Below are 22,853 nucleotides of genomic sequence, written 5' to 3' on the forward strand. Positions count from 1 at the left end.
CTAATATTTATATACTTTTCAGGTTCATCCTTCGACGCCTGCGGTGGCGACTCCCGACGAGGAAGAGGTCGAGTTTCCAGACCCAGCTCAGCCTGAGGTTCTGAGCGTGCCAGCAGGACTAGATCCCAAGAAGAAACACGTTCTAGTTAAGGGCGCAAGGGCTAGGGGAAAAGGAGATGATCATGACTTGGAGCGCCCGGTTATTAAAAGGAAAAAGGGTGATGGAGACGATGGCGAGGGCGGTGGGGATGGTATGAGCCTTAGGCCTAGGGATAGTCTCCGGCATACTACATGTGGGACCCATCCTCGATAGTGTATATACATTAGTGTTGTACAATTTATCGTAAATATTATATATTTTTTGCATATTTATAAACATTATCTTAGTCTTTGTTATTTTTTATAGTTTCACATCCTAACTTGATAATAAGAAAAACGTGACACATTCGAAATAAAGTTAAGCATTAATTTAAAACTAAGACGAAACCCTAAAAGATAAATAACTTAAAGCTAATGACTACAAATCTTTAAATAAAAAAGGACTTCGAGTACTTTTCAACCACTAACGGGGGAAGACCTGGAAGCTCATCTGGGAATACATCTGGAAATTCATTAACCACTGGGACTGACTGAAGAGTCGGTGCTTCTGCTTCCAAGTCTTGTATCCGAACCAGATGATAAATATACCCTTTTCTGATCATCTTCTTCGCCTTAAATGACAATCTAAAGTATTGCGTATTCTTGATGTGTTGAGCCTATTTTATTAATTGTACAAATATAACTAGAGTTCTATATAAAATATTGAAGTTCCGAAATCTCAAAGCATGATTAATATACGGCTAAACTACGTAAAAAAGACAAACTACGTAAAGAGGAGTAAAAATGTGATGTTATTGAAAATGACGGACTCCTATAGCGTAGTATTTTACTGTGTTATAGGTGAGAGAAATTTTTGTATAGCGCAGTAAAATATTGCATTATAGCACTTAACGGCTCCGTCTCTGTGAAGTGCTATAGCGCAATATTTTACTACGCTAAAGATACTTTGATAATTTTTTTTTGTTAGAATATTTTGGTTCAAAATATTTTTTTGGGTCATTTTGATTCCGGACTCCTAATTTGAATAGGACAGTGACCTTGATGACAACTAGAATTTCAACTATCCAGAGCGATTTAAGTCGTAACTTGTTGGACAGTGTGCTGCTGGCTCCTTAATTAGAAACGACTTTCTAAATACAAGTGTAGATTCTTGAACTAGAGAACTTGATCGGTTATAATCACAAACAAGAAAAAACTATCATGTTATCTATGACAATTGATGTGAATCTTTAGTATATTTAAGGCCTCATATCTCACCATCTCAAGAAAAAATATATTTGGCAATATTTTTTTTTATTGTCATAAATTGATTATTATTGCAAAAAGTGTTTTTGACAATAAAAAAAAATTGTTGCATGAATTTTTTCTAACGGCTGTTATTGCAACAATGTGCAACAATTTTTTTTTTTTTGTCAAAAGTACTTTTTGTAATAATAATCAATATTATGACAACAAAATTAAATTCTTTGGCAATAAAAAAAATATTTGCCAATAATAAAACTAATAGCCTGTTTGGCTAAGCTTATTTTCCCCCCAAAAGTACTTATTTTTTCAATAAGTGCTTATTTTAAAAAAGTGAGGTGTTTGGCCAAGCTTTTGGGAGAAAATAAATACTTTTTGGGAGTAGCAGAAACAGTTTTTTAGAAGTTAAAAAAAATAGCTTTTGCCCAAAAGCACTTTTTTAAAAAGTACTTTTGAGAAAAATACACATAAAAGTACTTTTTAAAAGCTTGATCAAACACTAATTGCTGCTCAAAATTACTTTTTAAATTAATTGGCCAAACAGGCTATAAGTTGTTGCCGAATATAAAAATTTTTGTTGCGATTTCTATATTTTCTTGTAGTGTCTGATCTAAATAGAAAATCTAACATAAGAGTAATGCTACGTCTATAATTGGGAAACTGTGTTGTTTGGTTGCTGGTTAGAGTTATGCTCGAATTAATTATGCAGATTTTAATTATTCCATCTTTTACTCTACATAAAATAATAGATAGATTCTCTCACAACCTATAAATGTAATGATGTAATTAGTTATACGAGATTCTAAATCGCTAACCAAACATTATATTTGGTATGTTAAATTTTATACATAGCAAAAACACACTACCAATATAAATCATACATAATTTAATACATGAATTGACCACTTCCTGATCGGTAACCAACCTACCCTTAATGGAGTAAGAACTACTTTGAAAATATCAGCCCAAAAGAATGTAAAACAGGGAATCAAACAAAACTGCAGACATTTAAAAAAGCCAACAAAAGAAGTGCAAATTTGCAGGGGAGAAATTAGGAATAGGTAGAGGTTAAGGTATTAACAGCTACGGTTATTCCCATATTACAAACAGCCAAGCTTAGTTTTAGCTGTTTTAATTACTGTCTAATTTGTGAAGACACAACCTTTTTTCTATTTTTCCTAGCAAAAAAGTTAACCTTTTCGAAGAGAAACAAGGCAATGCAGTTGTACAACACCCCCCCCCCCCGCCCGCTCCCCCAAACCCCACCTTTTTTTTTAATTTCTTTTTGTGGGGGTTGTTGTTTTTAAATTGGAAAGAGATGCGTCAAAGCAAAGGAGATTGAGTCTATTTTACGCAAAATAGCTCGTCCTTATTCTATTCCCCTTGTCCTTCTAAATTCTTCAACTCTCCATTTACTATAAAGAACCCTCACTTTCCCTCTCATTTATCCATCCCCCACTATTACTACATCTCTCTCTCTATTCTTATTGTTGTTATTGTTCCCTCTTGTTCTTGCTTTTCTTAATTTTGTCACACTTTGAGTTGTCATTAAATTAAGTTATGGGTATGGAAAAGCTTAGTTTTGTGAAAGACGGTGTACTAAGATTGCCACCTGGATTTAGATTTCATCCTACTGATGAAGAACTTGTGGTACAATATTTAAAGCGCAAGGTCTTCTCCTGTCCTTTGCCAGCTTCTATTATACCTGACATCGACCTTCACAAATCTGATCCTTGGGATTTACCTGGTACCATTACATTACAATTCCCAATTTCCCATTACAATTTAAACAGCAATTTTTATTTTTTTTATTTTTTATGTAGGGGAATTAAAGTTTGTATGTTATTGAAATTTATTCCAGGTAATTTGGAGCAAGAAAGGTATTTTTTTAGTACTAGGGAAGTGAAGTATAGAAACGGGAGCAGGTCAAATAGAGCAACTAACTCAGGGTATTGGAAAGCAACTGGACTTGACAAGCAAATTGTGAGTTCTAGAGGCCAAAAACAACTTGTTGGTATGAAGAAAACTCTTGTTTTCTATAAAGGAAAGCCTCCACATGGTTGTAGAACTGATTGGATTATGCATGAGTATCGTCTTGCTAATCTTGAAACCAATGCCAAAAATGTTCCTACCCAGGTAAACTTAAGCTTGAATTATGCATACCCAGTTCTCTCCTGATTTACGTGATACTTTTCTTTTTGAGAGTTTATTTTGTGAGCCAAACAAGAAAATTTTTGACGATTTATTCTATGCCTTTTGAATATTTTAAATTGTTAATTATTAGTGATCCGTCTAAATTTACATGACCCTCTTTTTTTAGTCCGTCCCCAAAAAAGACATTTTTCTATAGTAACAATTAAACTTTAAATTTATCTTTTTATCTTTAGTGAAATGATTTCTAGCCATATGATTTATTTTAGATTATAAGTTTTAAAAATTTTCTTTTATTTCTTAAATTTTATTTCCGGTCAAAACACTCACATAAAAAAGGGGACGGAGGGAGCAGTATGATTTGAGTACTACTTTTTATGTAGTTTTTAATATCCAAATTATTTTTTAGAAACCTTGAAGGTTTTATATGTTTAGATGCACGGTTAAAATAAAGAAATTTGATTATCGAAATTCGAATTGTGTCACATAAATTAGGAATGAACGAGTTTTTCTTTTGACATGGGTATTTATTGTTGTTAATATTATGTTAACATGTGAATTTAATTTAATGCAGGAAAATTGGGTACTATGCCGGATATTTTTGAAGAAGAGGGGAAGCAATAAAAGTGAAGAGGAGAACATGGTGTTGAATAATACTACGAGTTGTACAGGGGAAAAGAGCAAGCTAGTTTTTTACGATTTTATGGCAAGGGAGTCTATGTCTGGTTCAAGTGGGATAACTGAGCTGTCTACTAATGAATCTGATCATGACCATGAAGAAAGTAGTAGTTGCAATAGTTTTAGAAGAAAAAACATGGCCTAATTAGCTTAGACTTGGCCTTAATTTCCTTTCTTTTCTTTTAGTACTAATTCGACGAAATAACCAGTTCAAAAGTACCTAGTTATGGCTCAAATGTCGCCTCTCTTTCACACTATCTCATTATATATATATCCATCAACACCCACAAAAAGGGAAAAGGATAGAAAGAATAAAAAGAGGGAAAATCGGCATGTCAACAAAAATCCTAATTTGGAGAGAGTTGCTGGTTTTACTATGTGTACTCAATCCAATTAAGAATTAGTGAACAACATATATTGTTTTTTATTTAATTTCGTTTCGTTGCCCTTGGACACTATTTTTCAGATTTCAATTTTAACCGCATAAGACCACTTGTAGAAAAGGGGGAAAAGGAAATACTCTACCAAAAAGAGGCCATTGACTGCAACAGGAAAATGAAAAGATTATATTACTAATAAAAACCGATCGATGAGAAAGTGGGAAGGGAAAACGCACATACGTGCGTACAAATGCTTAATTTTATTGAGAAGAATCTATCTTCAAGAGCATAAGAATAAGAACATAATCTTTGCAAGATCATTTGGCCCTTCTTTACAACCTAGAAAAAGCTTTCGTTATTTTCGAATTCCACTTACCCTGCTCAATAATGGTTTATTTAAACATAATTTAGTACCTCCTTAATTAATTAATCTTAAGCTTGGTTTAATACTAAAGACTTTGTAGAGTCCAAATTAAAGAGACATTCCGTGCGACATTTCAAAACGGTTGGTAACATTGGTGATGGTAATTTACTGGCAAAAGAAAATTAGGTGTGTATTCGTGAGGGGACAAAGTTAGCTAAAGTATTGAATTTACAGGACTGGTAGGTGAAATGGGAAGAAAGTGAATGAACTTCAAATTAAAGGTGTACGACAGCTTCTGAAAAATCAAGACTGTGGTCCAAATCCAATGGACTCTAAACTCCATAGGTTGCAGCTCTTCGGTCCATTTTTACTTGTCCTCTATATTTAAAAATAAATATTTATTTTTACTAGGCTAATTTAAAAAAGTAAGCTAGAGTTTAACACTTAGTTAAGATAGAATTTAACACTTAGTTTCTAATTTTCCTTTATTATTTATTATAATCACTTACCAATGCATTTCTCAAAACATTTGCATTTATTACTCCAGCTGTTCACTTTTACTTGTCCACTTTTAACTTTGCATGTCTTTAAGAATTAATAAATATATTATATATTTTACATAATATCCGTATTAAGTGTATAGTCTTAATAGACTTGCAAAGTGATTGTGGAAATAAGTAATTAATGTTAAGGATAAAATAAGAAAAAAAAATGTATTTCTCTTGATATGTTAAAATGAACAAATAAAAATAAAAATTTATTTTTAATATAGTGGATAAGTAAAGTGAACGGAGGAGTATATTAAAGGGTAATATACTAAGATTATCATTCAATTTTTGAATTGTTAATATTCATGTCAAATCAATATATGACAAATAAAAATAGACGGAAGGAAGCATCGAGTTAAGACTCTTTCTTATAGCACCTAAATGGCTAAAAAGAAGAAAAGAAAAGGTTTTTTTTTTTGTTGGGGGGGGGGGGGTCCGTGCATTCCAGATTCCTAATTGCTTCTTAAAACAAAATTAAAAGGCTAGCTAATTAACATCTTAGTATTATATATTTGATCGGAAACTCTCCATCTCAAGATTAATAGCAAAAGAGACTTCCCGGCTCCCACTTATCTTCCAACAACTTTGTAAGGTTGACTTCACTAGGCAAGAAATTTGTACTTCTTTTTTTGTTAATAATACTTAGCTAATTGTATTTTTTTTATAATTGAACAGACAGATGCATGTTCCACACACGTGTCAGACATGCAAAAGAGTCAGGGCCCGTGTGCGATTGACTTTCCAATCATATTAGTAGTATTTGTATACTGTATAATATAAGTATATATTCAAAGCTAAAAGCAACCAAACTTGTTATTATTGATAATCCCAAATAATAATCCCTTGTTTTAATCATTTGAGGGAGTTTTTTTTTTTTTATGTAACTTAAGCAGCTGTAACAAAGGAGTAAGTTATCTTAAGACATTAGTTCAAGCTATGGGGAGCCACCAATTGAGTAATTAATTAATTTGATGATCTTACATCGCATCCAAAAGGTCAAAAGAGTGGGGCATAAGGCTAATAAGCCGCTTAAAAAGTTGCCAAGTGGGGTTGTAAGCGGTTTAGTGACGGCTCAGGTAAAACTTCTGATTGTCAAGAATTATTAAGGAAGACAAAAGCTTCTTTTCTTCATTTGTTATAAAAAAAAGATAAAGTCCTTTCAGAGAGTTTTATCTTATAAACGTTGGTTAAAGTGTGATATTATGAGTGTATGATAATTGAAATTAATAGAGTGGAATAAAGGAAATTTAAAATTCATGGATAGATCAAGAATGTTGAATTTATGAGATCTGAATTTTAGAAAAAATAACTTACTGAACTTTTAATAAATTTTAAATATCCATTGAATTCCTTAATGTAAATACATAGTTTTGACCAAAATTACTAAGTTCTACCAAACTCGTAGTCAGTACTCTAACTTTGCCTCTACTAAAATCCCTGAGAAAAACCGTCTCAAATGACTTACTCTTAATTAAACTCAATATAAAATTAACTAGCACAATAGAATTGGAAGCAAAGAATTTTATACTACTGTGATAATAGGCTAAGTTGAAACTGAACTAGCTATCCATATATAGAAATAAGTATATGGCATTTGAAGAACTCCAAATTATTGGTAAAAGGCATTATTGATCATTTAAAAACATATAAACCAAAATAGAGCAGACTGAATGTAGAAATTTCGTGCGGACCAACTTAATTGATTTAGAATTAAGGCATAATTGATTAATCATTGGAAAATATATTTAAAAATAAGAACATACGTTTGAGAAGCAAAACACAAGTATAAAAAATTGCCGACCAAAGTTTCTTGTGACAGTGGTTTATAGTGAGCTTGTTGAAGTCCTTCACGTCACTGCCTCTATGAATATTAGATGTAATATTTTGTAATATCTACTTGTCATGGGCTCATGGCTCAAGCACTTTATAGAGGGGTAGCAAATTATATATGGATTGCTGACTCGGGTTGGGGGTGAGTGTGGGGGGGGTGTATCGTCAATCACGTGGGCAGCCCGTCATGGTAGACCACAAAAAAAAAAAAAAAGAATGGCATCATAGGGTATAGGCTGATATTGGAAATGTAAAAGTGAGGTGAGGTCACAATAACCTGCACAGTTGAATTGTTGACTAGTTCCAAGTTCCAACAACAACCACTTCTTAAAGATGATGATCTTTTACCAACAAGGGTTTACTGTGCGATGATTGATATCTTCATTCTTAATGAAAGATACTGAGTTCAGTTCGAGCTTATGAGAATGAAAAATATTTTATTGGGAGCGCTGCCCCTCAGAAATGAGCCCTACAATGCATGATTTAAATTTAATCGGACTCTAATATAAGTATTTGGTACCGAATGAAAAAGCAAAAAAATAGTGATGATCTTTTAACTTTGGACAAAAAATAATTGATGTATGTATAGTTGCGGTTGCTTTTAGTCTCTGGGCAACAAGGGAAAAGTCTCTAGCCTTTCTAGCTTTTTATTAATCCTCCACTCAAATTACAACCTATCCTATCATTCTATGTTGGATTCTTTTCCTTCGTTTCACGTCAAAACTTTGCCCAATAAGCACTAAACAGACTTGACCTAGATTTATATAGGCAGAACCGCACAAGTAGATGGACAAAATTTAAATTCGACCATTCAAAAAGGTGCAGCAATATATAAGGACCTTCACTTTAAGGATATATTTAATATTATTTATGAAATAAAATAATAAATAAATATAAAACATTACTTTATCTTTGATCTTTGCACTCACATATTTTCGTGAGTACCTCGTATACAGCAAAGCATCTTCTGCCTCCGTCTACAACTATTTAAATTTTCTATCGTGCTCTCCAATTTAATTCAAGATCCAATCATTATACAATGCATTAATGTAGTAGAAGAGAAAAGTCATACAAAATTATATAGTACATATCACTACCCTCTTTTTTGTGTTTCCTTAATTGAATTTCGGTTGATTAGGACGAAGTTCCTTAAAAACTGCTGCCTTATTGAAAATATCATAAGGTTGAGCCCTTTTTCAAGAAAATATAGAATAACATGAACATTTGAATAAGTTTGATTATTTATGGGATCATAAAAACCCACTTTTAGAAGATCTTTTCCTTATCTTCGAGATGATCTTTTCCTTATCTTCGAGATTGAACATCAATGCAGTGATTCGATGGAAGGCTAATTGGGACTTTTTATTTTAAATTGAGTAAAAAAAAAATCGAGTTTCCCTAATCCCAATGAACTAGCCCTTTTAAAACTACTAAAAGAGTTTCTCTTGGTCTATAAACAGGAAGGATGAAAGGGAGTCAGTATGCTAATTTCTCATGGTCGTACAAATATGGAATCCATCGTTGTCCTTCTCACAAGAAAAAAGGCGAATTTTTGGTTGTGAGAGTGCATGAGAAAAAAAAAAAAGATCAGTTCAGAGAAATTTTGACATGTGGCATTTCTTTTATTACTAAAAATATGTGACAATATCTTTTTGGGGAAACTTATCGATATGTACAGTTCAGTCGAACTTATTTATCATTATGGCCGAAATATATAAAATCAATACACTAATTATGTATATTATATGTATAGGCATGTATATCATATGTATAATATATGTATATTGTACGTATAAATATATACAAGACCTATACGGTCTTACTTTGTAAACTAGATCACCTAAAAGCATTTCGCAGTAATTTTCCCATATTTTTATTAGCCCGTTTAAAAAAGGATATATTTCTATATTTAGAAACAATTAACTATACACTCTCATTTTACCCATAATGAGAAACTTTTATAGCCACACTACTATATTTATGACATGTTTAAGCCACAAGTTTTAAAAGTCTTTAGCCACACAAATATTATGTAATGTGTATTTTTAAAAATATTTTAAAATTCATATCAATTCAAACTATATTACAAAAATTGAGACTGAAGAACAATTTTACCTTTTTTTTTTTTTTTTTTTTTGTCTTTTGACGCGTGGCCACACATGTCTACCACTTAAGTAGCTTATAGTGGTGTTGGTTGTGTAGGGAATAGCAGCACCACTTGAAACTAGTTTAGGAGTATTAGAACTCTAAGTTGAAGTTTCTTTTTGAAAATCAAAGAATAGTTAAGGGGTTATATTCTCCTTTCAAAAAGGTATAAATCTTTACACCTTGTGCACAATTGAAAAGATACTATTACCAAGAACTTTTCAATTTTTTCTTTTAGGAGATGATTTCATTATCACATGCATTTGGAGGTTGAGGCTCAGCTAGTCTAAACCCTATCTGTGTAAGAGAAATTGCCTCAAGACTGGAAGCAATCACACTGCTGATCTCCAAGGCCAACTTTTTGCATGTGGGGTAACATAAAACCTGTTATGCAATGACGACTTTACAACTTTGCCTTATTTTGCCGTGTCTAAAAATTGTCATCATATCATTCCAGCTTTTTTCCCAAGGGAAAGACAAACTCAAACGAAACATATTTGAATACGTCAGTCTCTGTAATATAGACAGTTGCGTGTGAGAATGCGGACACCACAGAGGAAGTATGGGCCTCACTGAAAGTGATTGATTATAAGTAGCAAAAATCAACTACAACTAGTGAGAATGGGCTAAAAGATGGATACATATAAGGTTAAATGTGACGTTACATTAAAGGGAAATATGAAGCCTTATTCTAAAATTTCCTAGCTATCAATATCAGTCTCTTTATTTTCACAAGGCAAAGTTAGATTGAATTTCCTCTTTATTGTGGTTTCCCTATGAGTGAAATTTTTCAAGTTGGTTCCCTCTAATAGATATGGACCACATTATTCGAAGAGTGTATGCATCATATGCCTTTTCGTGGCTTAATTTCAATAGTAAGATTCTTTGCAGGAGTCTATTATAACCCCCAAATTTCAACATCCATTTCAGGAGGAGGACCGACATTTTGACATTATAGAGGCCCAAAAGTAATACTACTAACATGACAATCAGCCGAAATGTTAGAACTTTAGCTGTACATGCAAATCACACAACTAGCTGTAGATGAAACACATATAGACAAAAGATCTTAGTGGACCCGTTGCACAATTAAAGTCTGTCACTGAGATGAACATTTGCAATAAACTAAGCTGAGAAAAGTATATTTGTGCCCATGAAAATTGACAAAATACAAAGAACTTACGTGTATCTAACAAATGGAAATAACACCGCAGAGCAAATTCTTGATAAGTTCATCAATATAGTTGGACATGTATAAAAGTTAAGTTTTCAAGCAGGTCCATAGGCCATATTCCTGTTTTTCTGCTTTATTGGATCTCATTTATCAGTTAACTATGGCTGCTCTTTAATTATATCTACTTAATTTCTCCAGCATCTACTTGTGCAGTTTCTGAGGGAGCTGGTTCTGGACATGCCCTCAGAACAGCTTCATTCTATAAGAAAAATATATCTCAGAGTCCTTGTCTACCTGACATCTGCTATAAAAAAGAAAAAAATTATCCAGCTATACACTGTAATTCTCCGACGGAGGGGTGTCGGTTGACACCCCTCAACTACATGTGGCTCCGCAACTGCATCTTAGAGAAGATAAAAAACGGACGAACTATTCAAAATCTCATTCAGATCTCTCATTTGATAACAAACTGTGAATATATTACCATACCAACCAAAAGCATTTACAACCTAAAGAGCACTTAGGACAACGACCACCTTCCAGGAAGGGTGCTGCTGCCTCTAAGCCTCACATAAAACCAAAACAAACAAACACACCACTAGTTACATCTCGTATGCCTACTGTATCTATGAAATCAAAACTAAGTACACAGTCTATGTATCAAGTATTGGATCTTATGAGTTCTCTTCAGGGGCCGACCTACGTTGTGGGATTGGGGTGGCACGTGCTCCCCCAAGCCTCGGGAAAAACTATGTATTTATATATTATATATATCTGTATATACATAGAGGACCCCCTTAAATATATTTCGTGGCCCCTGAAAGACAGAAGGTCCAACTGGGTGCGCTTGTTTCATGGCCATAAGATTTAGCACCTAGGTAACCTGGGTTCGATCGATCCACACTATAGCATCTTTTCTAGGTTTTTCTTTTTCTTTTTTCGCTTAAACTCAACTGCAGCTTCTTTGCTATGCTTTTCTTTTTCTTTTTACTTCTTCTAATTCAACTTAGTTTCTAGTACTTCCACTTAGGAGTCCATTTAGTAATAATCTTTTATTGCCTACATTAAATATATGTTTACAAAATGACCAGTGACTTTGTTTTCTTTGAGAAAAAATGAGAATTTTGAAGTTTAAAATAGCTTAAAACAAGTGTCTCCTCTAAGCACCTTTTTTGCAAAGAATTTAACTTATTTTTTTAAGCCACATACTTTTTCTTCTTTTTTTCAAAAATTTATTTTTGTTGTGCAAAATATAAAGCCGAGTCAAGTTTAAGCACGATGAATGACGTATATTTATTATATTAAAACCAAATTGATGATAATCAATAATAATTAGTTTGCGGGTTCCCATGTCATAAAAAAATCAATAATATTAAAGTTTTGCTGATAAGTTATTATAATCATTAAGTTTTAAAGAGTTGCACGCTGAACTTTGACACTAATAGTTAGCATGTTTAAAAGCAAGGTGCCCCCGTCGCGCTCAAATCTTGGGTCCGCCTCTAGTTCTCTTCACTGTTTGTAACATTTCTAATCTAAATTTAATTTCCCTCTGTATCTGTGCTATGACAAAATTGGTATGTACACTTCTGTTCTTGAATATCTTCCAATTCCTAGCCTTCCAGGTGTAGTAAATCATTGCACCCGAGACTGCTGCTACCAGTTCCTTCTTGATTTGCCCCCAATGTCTTCTTCTGATCCATAGAATGCTTTGCTTGACACCCCTCTGGACAATTTGAATGCTAAGCCATGTAGAGGAACATTTTAAAGATTTTGGGGTTCTGAGCACATGACATAAGTAGATGTTTTTCCAATCAAATTAGATCAAGGAGTTTTGATAGCAGGGCAGGAGGACTAAACTTACCACTAATTATCAAAGGTCTTCGGAGGCTGTTAAGACTCATTTCATTGGGCTTGAGACAAAAGGAATGCCATCACATCAAGCTTAAGAGAGTGTTCAAAGCTTATAGTTCCGGGAGATCAAATAATCAAAGGCTGTATTAAACCATATGTCCATTGACTACTCACTTCTCTCAGGCCCATCAGGATGTAATATTACGTTGTCATAGTGGATTTCACATGTATTGCTTTAGATAATCCATAAATGTTCTGTAGCAGATTTATGGTCGTGGTAGAATTATGAAGTGCAGGATATTAGATAGAATCTAATGATCTCTATACAACGATGACTTGAAAATGGTACTAACTAAGGTCTAGGATAATCAAGAAAAGGTAATTAAACATTCAGGCAAACTATTTAAGTCAATGAGTTTTAGTTGAAAACGATTGTTTCCCTGTAGTAGACTTATTTAGGCAACTCAAACATTTACATACTAATTGACTGACAAATCACTTGCCTAGAGAAAACAGTTAATGATATATTTCAAGACACTTGAAAGGTAACTACAGAAAAGTTCATGAACCTAGAGGCTTGTAATGGAAACTACTCAAACAACAGTAGCTTTGGCCTTTGATTTTACCAATGAGTGCAGGAAATGAAAACGTAACTTGCTGATTCAAGTTGCATATTCAGATATTGCCAAGTTGATTGGTGTATACAAAGCATTTCAGTTCCAGTGCATTATCGGGTGATTAAAACTTAATTTCCAATTACTCTGATGTTGTAAAGTATACCTTGTGATCTCTCTCCCACTCTCTTCCCTCTCTTCAACTTCTCTCAAACACACACATGAAATATGCTGAAGTTCATGCTTAAAAAGGTTCTTTTAGAAATTTTTTATGAGTAGGTTTTCAGCCATTTTGTTAAAGAGAAGCGTAATATTTATTTATTCCACATGTAAATATTTGCATTTGGAATCTCACAACATAATCATCTATCCATATAAAAAAGAGTATGTTATTGATAAAGACTTTAAATACTTAACACATAAAAACGGTATACATCTTCTCTTTTAATCATACCACTTTGAAACAGTATTGTCAAAGACACAATTTAAATACAACTCATAAAGTGGCTTCTTTCACTTGGCAGGTAACCCGAGAGGCTTGTTTAACACAGGAAAATATCCAAAATTGAGGATTCCAGTTGTGTTCCAGATGTTGTCTATGTGGAGACAAGCCTGAGAGCATCAATCATGTATTTTTGCACTGCCATCTTACTGACCAGCTATGGCAACTCTTTCTTAATATGATGGGACTAAAATGGAGCATACCAGGGTGTACTCGTGAGTTACTGAAAGCATCAGAGGAAAGATTTCAACCAAAAGAAATGGTGGCAAACCATTTAGGCTCGCATATGGTGGACTTACAATTAGAAAGGGAGCAAAACGCTATAGGTGTTTTGAAGATAAAGGAAACACTATTCAGAAGATCATGATAACTTGTTTACTTTTATTTCATTTTTGGTGTAAGCAAGACTTTGTAAATGATGGTGGAGCAGCGATAGAACTCATAGAATCCCTTGAAGAATAGGAAAGGATATTCTGTTGGTATCTTGTAAATATTTTTGACAGCACCCCTTGGTGCCATATTGTAATACACTTCCCATTTCTCAAAATATACGGGTGTAAGAGTTTGTGCGGGAATGCAATGTAACAAAGATAGATATAAATACAAAAGATAATTATATGGCCAAGTGAATTGAAAATTTTATTTTAAGAGAAAAGTCTGAAGTAAAAATCATAGTATCTTTTTTTTAGTGACATTGTTCACTAGGCTATTCTTAGATGGGGAAACACTGCGAACTTTACAGAGTACTCCAGCCTTGTTAGTATGCATATTTGCATCTCAAGATTCATATGTTTCTCAATCCACTAGGCCCTCAGTTCTTTGGTTCAATGGTAAGAGTACAACACTTGATGTATGAGTTAAGCACATAAATACGAGTTTGATCCGTGCTATGAGACTAAAAAACCTAGTATTTAAGTGGAGAGTAGCAGAGTAGTAATCTGATTATCCACCAAATTTTGAACTGTGCGCTAGTTAGCCTTCAAGAATTTCTTGATCATCAAAAGAAAAAAAGGTTACTCAATCTACTAAGAATTGATGCCTGCTTCAAACATTTTAAAGACCTCCAATTCGTGTTCTAGAAAACATAATGAAGCACCACAGCAGATTCAAATAAAAAGCTACAATTATCAAGCGACACTGGCCAGAGATGTGTATAGCCAGCCAAGGACCAAGAGAAGTGATAGTTTATCACAATTTAGCAACTAAGATAATGTGTCTTAAGTAAAGCTCTGGAATAAGCAGTGGGTACTATACTTTTGTGTATATACATATGGGCATGGCGGGATCCTGTCCCGTCCTTATGATGATCTTCATACTCTTCTTACAGGCTCGTAGACAGTAATGTCTAGTAGATGTCTTTTGCCTTGTCGGCTCATGTTTTGGTATATTATTTCGTTAGCCTCGTCGGCTTGTGTATATGTGCATGGGCATAGTTGTTGACGTTGATATATAAAAGTGTTTTAGCCGTTGGAAATGGTATTATTGAGGCATAGAGTTGTAAATAGGCCATGTGGCTCACCTAGATACTAATGTGGAGGTACGATGAGAGGTGCCCGGTGGGTTAGCTCCGGGTGCCCGTCATGGCCCTCCGGTTGAGTCGTGACAATTTAGTTGTGGCTACTTCAGATAAAATTAATTACAGTCATATTTTGTTTGTTCATGGTAGATTGTAATATAGTTTTAAGGGAATTATGTTAAAGTCTCATCATCTATTATGCATGAGATTATTTGATGAACTTGATAGTGTCAATCAGGTCCAGAGTGATGCTATGCAGAATTCCTCAACATCATCTGAAACTACTGTTATTTTTCGAACATCAAGACGTTCTTCTGGTAGACGTAAACGTACTGCTGATGTTGATCACGTAGCATCAAGAATTGCTTCTATTACATGTGCTTTCTATAAGTCTTAGATAATTTTTCAGAAACAATGATATTAGATTAAGGTGCCGTTTGGCCATAAAAATTATTCACTTTTTTTCGGAATAAGCGTTTGGCCATGAAAATTCTGAATACAACTTGAACTTGTATTCTGGAACCCCAAAAACTCAAAAAACTTGTTTTTCAAAAAAATTTCACTTTTTTCACTTTTTTACAATTACATTTCACCAAAAACTACAATTTCAAAAATTATGGCCAAACACAACTCCAACTCCAAAATTCCAAAAAAAAAGGTGAATTTTTTTTTGGTATCTATGGACAAATGGGGCCTAAGCTTTTAATCCTTAAATTTGGAAAAATCCTTCCTGTAGTGAGTCCTCCTTATGAAAAGTAGTCACAATGACGGAAAAGTAGTCATAGCACAAGTTTTGCGTTCAGTTGCGAATAAGAGAGAAATACCAACGGAAGTTACTCTCCTCGCTTCATTTTGTCATTTTTCCTTCAGAAATGAAACTCAAGGGGCACAGCTGCCTGACTGCTTGCAGATCTTATGTTGTCTCAATTTCCATTATTCTTCTGCAGAGTATATGTTGTATGTGATTCTGACGGGACATGTTTCATAATTACTGTTTATGGGCTACGCAGTGCTACAGTAAGTAATACCTTTCATTTAATCTTGTCACTACATTTTTCTAATTGTGTTTCACCTAACAAAAACGGAGCGACATTTTTAAGTAGTGGACATTGAGTATAGAAAATCCAATTTCACATTAAGTTCTTGGAGTACTTGCTAATCTTCAGACTAGTTTGCCCATAGATTTTTGCTTACTAATATTACATACTCCTTTGACAGATCAAAAAGGTAGATTAGGTCACACTATTTGACCCTTACTACAAATTGTTTGATATTGAAGTGATGCAAACATAGGTTACCTTCGATCATTTTTTAGCATCTCCGTGTTTTTTACTACAAATCGTAATCTTTTATTTTCCCCTGTTATTTTACAGTATGTTATTCAAACTCTCTTTCCTTCCCTTCTATTTACATGTTAATTTTTTAACTGCAGCACTTTTCTTCAAATCAGTGCGAGTGGATTTTTGGGTCTTCGTGTAAATGGAGCAAGTGTTTCTACTGAACATATTCTTTCTAGATCGATGTACATCAAACTCAAAGAAGACTAAGGAGTCTTAATTGTAAATAGTAGTAAGGAAACAAAACTGATGAATCTTGAACTCTTATCAAACTTCCAACTAGTCTAAGTATTATACATAACACAACTGAAGCAAGTGTCTTCATGTAAATGCAACGAGTGTCTCTACTGCACGTTTTCTTCCTAGATCGATGTACATCAAACCCAAAGAAGACTGAGGAGTCATTAGAGTACTGCTATTGGTATACGTATATTTGAGTTTCAAATATGATTTTTTGTGAGAGATTTAAAGTGAGTATTGTTTAGACCAATTTTCAACAAGAATTGCAATTGAAAATCATAGAAGAAGTTTGCCACGGTAGTTAGCGACATTTATACACTGTTATACACTTTTATGCAAAGTTAATACATGTTTACACATTGTTATACACTTCTATCAGGATAGATATATTACTTACATAGGTGTATAAATACTATATAATAATGAATTTTGTTAACCTACTACATGAAGGTAGTAGGTTAGCAATATACCCATTTTTTATTTCTCCAATATACCCTTACTATTTTATACCAAAACATTAAAACTTGAGGACTTTTTTGTCATCTCGTAGAAATATCCCAATTTAGGTGTACTTGTTGATTTGTTGGTTATGGTAATTTACGGTAGTTACGAAAAAAAAAGAAATTGAGAAATAAAGAGAGTAGATGTTATGTTACATTTCACATAGGCAAAATACATCAAATGACCCCTAAACTATACCCAAAATGTCGATATCACACTCAAACTTTTAGGTGACCTATTACACCGCCAAACATCTTAAAAGTGAATTATTTTACCCTTGATATATCTATAACTAGTTGCACATGGGGAGGTGTTACACATTCGCCCTCAGAAACTTTCTAATTTTTATATTCTTTTCATTTTCCTTTCTTTTATTAATTATATTTTACACTAATTAATTCTTAATTTTCCATTAAAATCCTCCAAATAATTATTTCTTCTTCATCACTAAATAACCCCACCAACCCCATCTCTTTTATCCCACCGGAAACACCATATCCTCCACCACCGAAGCCACCATTATCCATCCATTGAAATGAAAAAAACTCCAATAAGAACACAATGACCAAACACGAAGGAACACCCATTTTTTGCTTGTTTGAAAATTGATGAGAAATCAAAAAGCCTTTTGCTATTTCTTTTGTATATCACTGTGGAAGGGTGATGAGGCTACTAGCACTAGTTGAAAAAATTAAAAAAAGAAAGGAGAATGGAAAAAGAAAAGGAAGGAGAAAGAAGATGGAGGAGGCGTGAGGGTGTGCAGATGAACGAGAAAGGGAGACGAGCTCATAGGACCTCCGACCATGGCCGAAATGGGATGAGGTCAGTGAGAAGGGGGAAAAATGAAGAAGAAAGGGAGCGGTTTGGGGGGTGAGGGTGGTGTGGCGTGAAGACGGAGGAGAAGAGGAGGGACGGGGCGGCTGCGTGGTGGAGGGATAGAGCAGGCGTGAAGGGAGGAGAGAGAGAATGAAAAAAAAAAACGGAGGTGAAGGGTTCAGGGGTGAAGGGTGCAGGGATGAAAAAGAAAGGGAGGGTAGGCGGGTTTGGAAGGATGAGGGTGGGTTGGGGGAGGGGGGACTACAAAAACATTTATTTTAATTAAAAAAAAGAATAAACAAATAAATTTTAATAAAAAACGCGTCACTTTTTAATTATTTTTTATATTTTGTGCCACGTCAGCTTGTAGGGTGGTATTAAATTCAATTTTTAGATGTTCACGTGTGTAATAGGTCGTCTCTATAGTTTGAGTGTAAACTCGACATTTCGAGTATAGTTCAGGGATCATTTAATGTATTTTGCCTTTCATACAAAAAAAAAAATCTTACAACCTTGTATGTTTGAAAATTGAAAATGTAAAAACAGAATAAAATAAATATTTAATATGCTAAACAGATTTTCAGCATCAATGTGCCCCACCACTTCACACATCTAACCACTGTTGCATGCGTCCCTATTTGTTCCATTTAACTTAAAGACGTCACCCTTGACTTCGGTGAAATGAAGGGAACCGAGGGGCGGAGCTAGCCCTTCGGGCGTGGGTTTAGCAAAACCCAGTAGCTTTCGCTCGAACTATACATTTGTATTAAACTTTTTGTCAAATATGTACAAATTATTAGTTTAGAACCCAGTAATTTCAAAGAATTAGAACCCCAAACCCACAAGCTTCAAATCTAGCTCCACCTTTGAGGGAACCTTGTTCCCAACGAATGATAGAACTCCCAAGTCCCAAGTATCTAAGTTCTAATTCTTGTGGCCATGGGTGGATTTAGGGTACCAGAAGGAGATGTATCCGAATTCCCTTCGTCAAAAGTCATATTGTATACACTACTAAAAAAAAATAGGGATTTTCGACCTCATGAAGTCAAAAAAGTCGAAATTTAGACATCAAGGCAGGTTGAAAAGGTCTTGGCCGAAATTTTTCCGACCTCAAGGGGTCGAAATTTTAATTTCCACCCAAATGAAAAATATTGTTTTCGACCTCATAGGGTCGAAAACTGAATTTTCGATCTCATAGGGTCGAAAACTGAATTTTCAATTTAAAAATTATTTATTATTATTGACCTCATTTATATGAATATTTTTAATTTTTCAAAAATTATTTCAACCTCAAGAGGTCGAAATATGGTAATTTTGTTGCCAGGTTTTTGACCTCAAGGGTTCGAAATTCAGGTTACAGGATAAAATTTCGACCTCGCGAGGTCGAAATCTGGTAACAACATTGCTAAATTTAGACCTAATGAGGTCAAAATTCTATTCAGAAATTAAAATTTTGACCTCATGAGGTCGAAACTTAGCAATGTTGTTGCCAGATTTCGACCTCGTAAGGTCAAAATTTACCCAGTAACTTGAATTTCGACCTTATGATGTCGAAAATTAGCAATATCTGGTCCAATTTTTGACCTCATGAGGTGGAAACGCTTTTCTAGAATTTGGCTGCTGTAAACCTCCCAAACAAAACACATAACCAAAAGCCTCAACAACCAGCTCAAATAGCTGACAACAATCCAACAAAAATCAAACATAAACTACATTAAACATTCTATAACCAACAATACATCAAATTCAACTTCAAAGTAGCTCTAATTCGAATGAAAACTACATTCAAACTCTTACAAAACACCTAAACATCATAAACTTAAACAATAGATACATATCCAACAAAAGATAGAAAAGTTAGAATATAAACTATACGAATCAAGAAGGTCGACGTTGTGTGATAGAAACGTGCTCCGTATCCTCCTCATCACTAGACTGATCAATAAGAGCATGATCTACTTAAGTACAGGACCTAGGTCGTCTGTCCTGGGAAGGTCAGGGCTGTGATCAAAGAGCATCGTCGGGACATATAGGAATCAGGAACTATCATGAATTCATTAAGTTGGTTAATTGGGCCTTCATACCCAACATTTCGTCGTCCCTCCTCCTCTCCCTGGCCTCTGCAGCATTAAGTGAGCTTGTTAGGGAGGCAACCTGCTGCTTCATGGCAAGGTACTCATTAGGATCCACAGCCCCCGCATCACCAGAACTACCTAAGCCTTGAAGGGCCGACGGAAAGCGACAAAAGACTCTATTTGCCATGCCACAAGTCGTCCCATACCTCATTGGACCACCAACACTCACCATCCACTTCTCTTCTATTAACACTGGGGTCACTGCTATCTAGGTTTTGTTGAAATTCATTCTGAATTTAAAAGATACATTGTCAGTACCCTAAATTTAGAAAAACGAAAGTAGTTATTATCGTTAATTAGTGACTTACCCATGTTCGCTCAGCCCGTGGCCTAACCCATTGGTCTGTACCATCGGCGTTCTTCGTCTTCCTCACGTGAGTGATCTTGAACGCCTCGTCTTGAGGTAATATCTGTCCCCTCTTGAGCTGTTGCAAACAAATTATTTGAGTTATTAATCATATTAAGTAAACAAATTAACTACTTTTAAAATATGTTTAGGGAGCCATACCAGCTTCTTCCTCACGTCCACTTGACTCGTAGCCCCATTAGTGTGTAGCGATCCACCCTTCTCTGAGGCTCTGGCATTCTTCCCTTTCACTTAGTTGCAAAGATTGGGGATTAGTCGCCGAGTAATGCAAACCGAGGATCAGTCGCCCAGTAATGCAATAGCTTCTCCCAGTTATCCACATGGACCCACTTAGGCTTCTGGAATAAGTTACGGGCTCTACGTAACGCATCCTTAAGTATTTTCGCCTCCTTTTTCTCAAAATTCTGCGCTACTTGTTCTTCATGTTGCGGCTTCTAGGAACCTTTTTTCTGCAAAGAAATTAAAATGATTTCATTAGTATATATGGAATCAATCAAGATAGTTATTATATTTTACTACAAATAATAAATACGTATGCCTCTTCAGCTCCGGTGGCACCTTTCCCCAAGTCCCTATAGAGTCCTTTCATTGTCTTCGAAATCTTTTTTGTTGCTTTGCCCGAAAAGAAACTGCATCAAAACAATAAAATAATTAGATGTTAAATAATTAGTTGTTAAAAAATAAAGTAAATAAGTTATTCAAATTGAAATACTTACGTGTATCCCACTGGCTCGATGATGAGACGACCATACTCATCATAATGCTCTTAGAGTGCCTCCTTGGGGGGGGGGGGGGGGGGGGAACATGACACTCTGAATCAGAGCTACTTTCTTCGATTTGAAGCCTCAACATGCCAAACTATGAGGTAGATGATGTCGAGGGCTATGACATAGTCGGGCTTGGGGTAGCTGTAGGAGTACCTCTCATAGCCGCTGCCTGTAATACATGAGGAAAGGAGGGAGGCCATGTGGAATTGTGCCAGGTGTGCCAAGGGACTGAGAGGTGCCCTGCTGACCTAAGGCCAAAAGTATGATCTGGTACTAACATGGCCAGCCGGCTGACTGTAGGCCTATCCATCTAAGTCGGAATAATGTGGAAATGAGGGAGATATGGCGAAGGGCTTTTGGCTCCAATCCTTAGGGAACCTGGCACTACGCCCTCTGACGGTATAAACAGACGCCTCCTCTTTTTGGACTTTTTCGGGACATCATCAATAGCCTTACCCTTCTTATGACCCGCCATCAACATAATAAATATATCTAAGTATTCAGATACTTATAAGTCTTACAATCAAATAAATAACAATACACATATCTCTACTATTGCAATATAAATTACTACAAAAGGAAGCTTAAGTATTCAGATACTTATAAGTCTTATAATCAATTAAATAACAATACACATATCTCTCACTATTCCAATATAAATTAATACAAAAGGAAGCTTAAGTATTTAGATACTTATAATTCCTACAATCAAATAAATAAAACTACACATATTAAATTGCTATTCATCCTTGTCCCCGTCTTCCTCGGCTGACCATTCCTTCTCGTCGCTTGTTTCATTTTTATCATTTTCTTCTACTTCTTCATTAATTTCTTTTATATTGATTTTTTCTAATATCTGTTCTGGATGCTCTAGTTCATTTTCTAACTCAGGGTCGACTATTTGGTTAACATGTGATATGTCGTCATTCGGGAAAGCAGCAGGTAGATCATTCTCAACTTCTACGCGATCAACAGGCTTGGTTTTAATTACCACCCATCAATTAGACTTTTCTGATCGCAATGGATAAGGGACACAGTATACTTGCTTAACGTTAGTGCAAAAATGAAAGGATCATAAGTTGCATACCTCCACGTGTGCTTTACTTCAATAATATTATGCTCTTTCAGTACCCTCATACCTCTTTTTGGGGTTGGATCAAACCAGCTGCACCGAAAAAGTATAATTTTTTTGACAGGCCAACCAGAATACTCTAATTCTAAGATCTCGTCAATTAGACCAACATAATCAACACCTCCGTGGTTTCCACCACCACCTTTAACCCACACACCACTATTGTTAGTTTTCATATTGTTTGAACATTCTCGGGTATTAAATTTGAAACCATTTATCATATTTGTCCGTACATAGACACTAGTGGGTCCGCAACATAAGTCCTTCAAAAATTGTTCATGAAAACCACAATGTTGTCTATAAACCTATTGATAGTTAAGAAATAGAAAATTAACAATAGTAGAATGTGCAAATTTGTAATTATGGTAGCTTTGTGGTAGAAAATTATACTACTTACGTAATTCTTAAACCACGTTGCAAATTCTTCGTACACTTTTTCTTGGCCATGAATCTGCACAAAAAGA

The 22,853-nt window shown here is 34.7% G+C and overlaps 1 protein-coding gene across 1 annotated transcript; it reads left to right on the forward strand.

The window, feature by feature from the left end:
* The first annotated feature begins 2,761 nt into the window (after window positions 1-2,761).
* Window positions 2,762-4,602, forward strand: LOC132641320 (NAC domain-containing protein 83-like). Its single transcript, XM_060358267.1, has 3 exons — window positions 2,762-3,088; window positions 3,203-3,477; window positions 4,067-4,602. Exons 1-3 carry the CDS (start codon window positions 2,902-2,904, stop codon window positions 4,313-4,315), a joined length of 711 nt encoding a protein of 236 aa, XP_060214250.1. The 5' UTR covers window positions 2,762-2,901; the 3' UTR covers window positions 4,316-4,602.
* Window positions 4,603-22,853: the final 18,251 nt, after the last annotated feature.

Source organism: Lycium barbarum, chromosome 5 (genome assembly GCF_019175385.1).
Source record: "Lycium barbarum isolate Lr01 chromosome 5, ASM1917538v2, whole genome shotgun sequence".
NCBI classification, from domain to species: Eukaryota; Viridiplantae; Streptophyta; class Magnoliopsida; order Solanales; family Solanaceae; genus Lycium; species Lycium barbarum.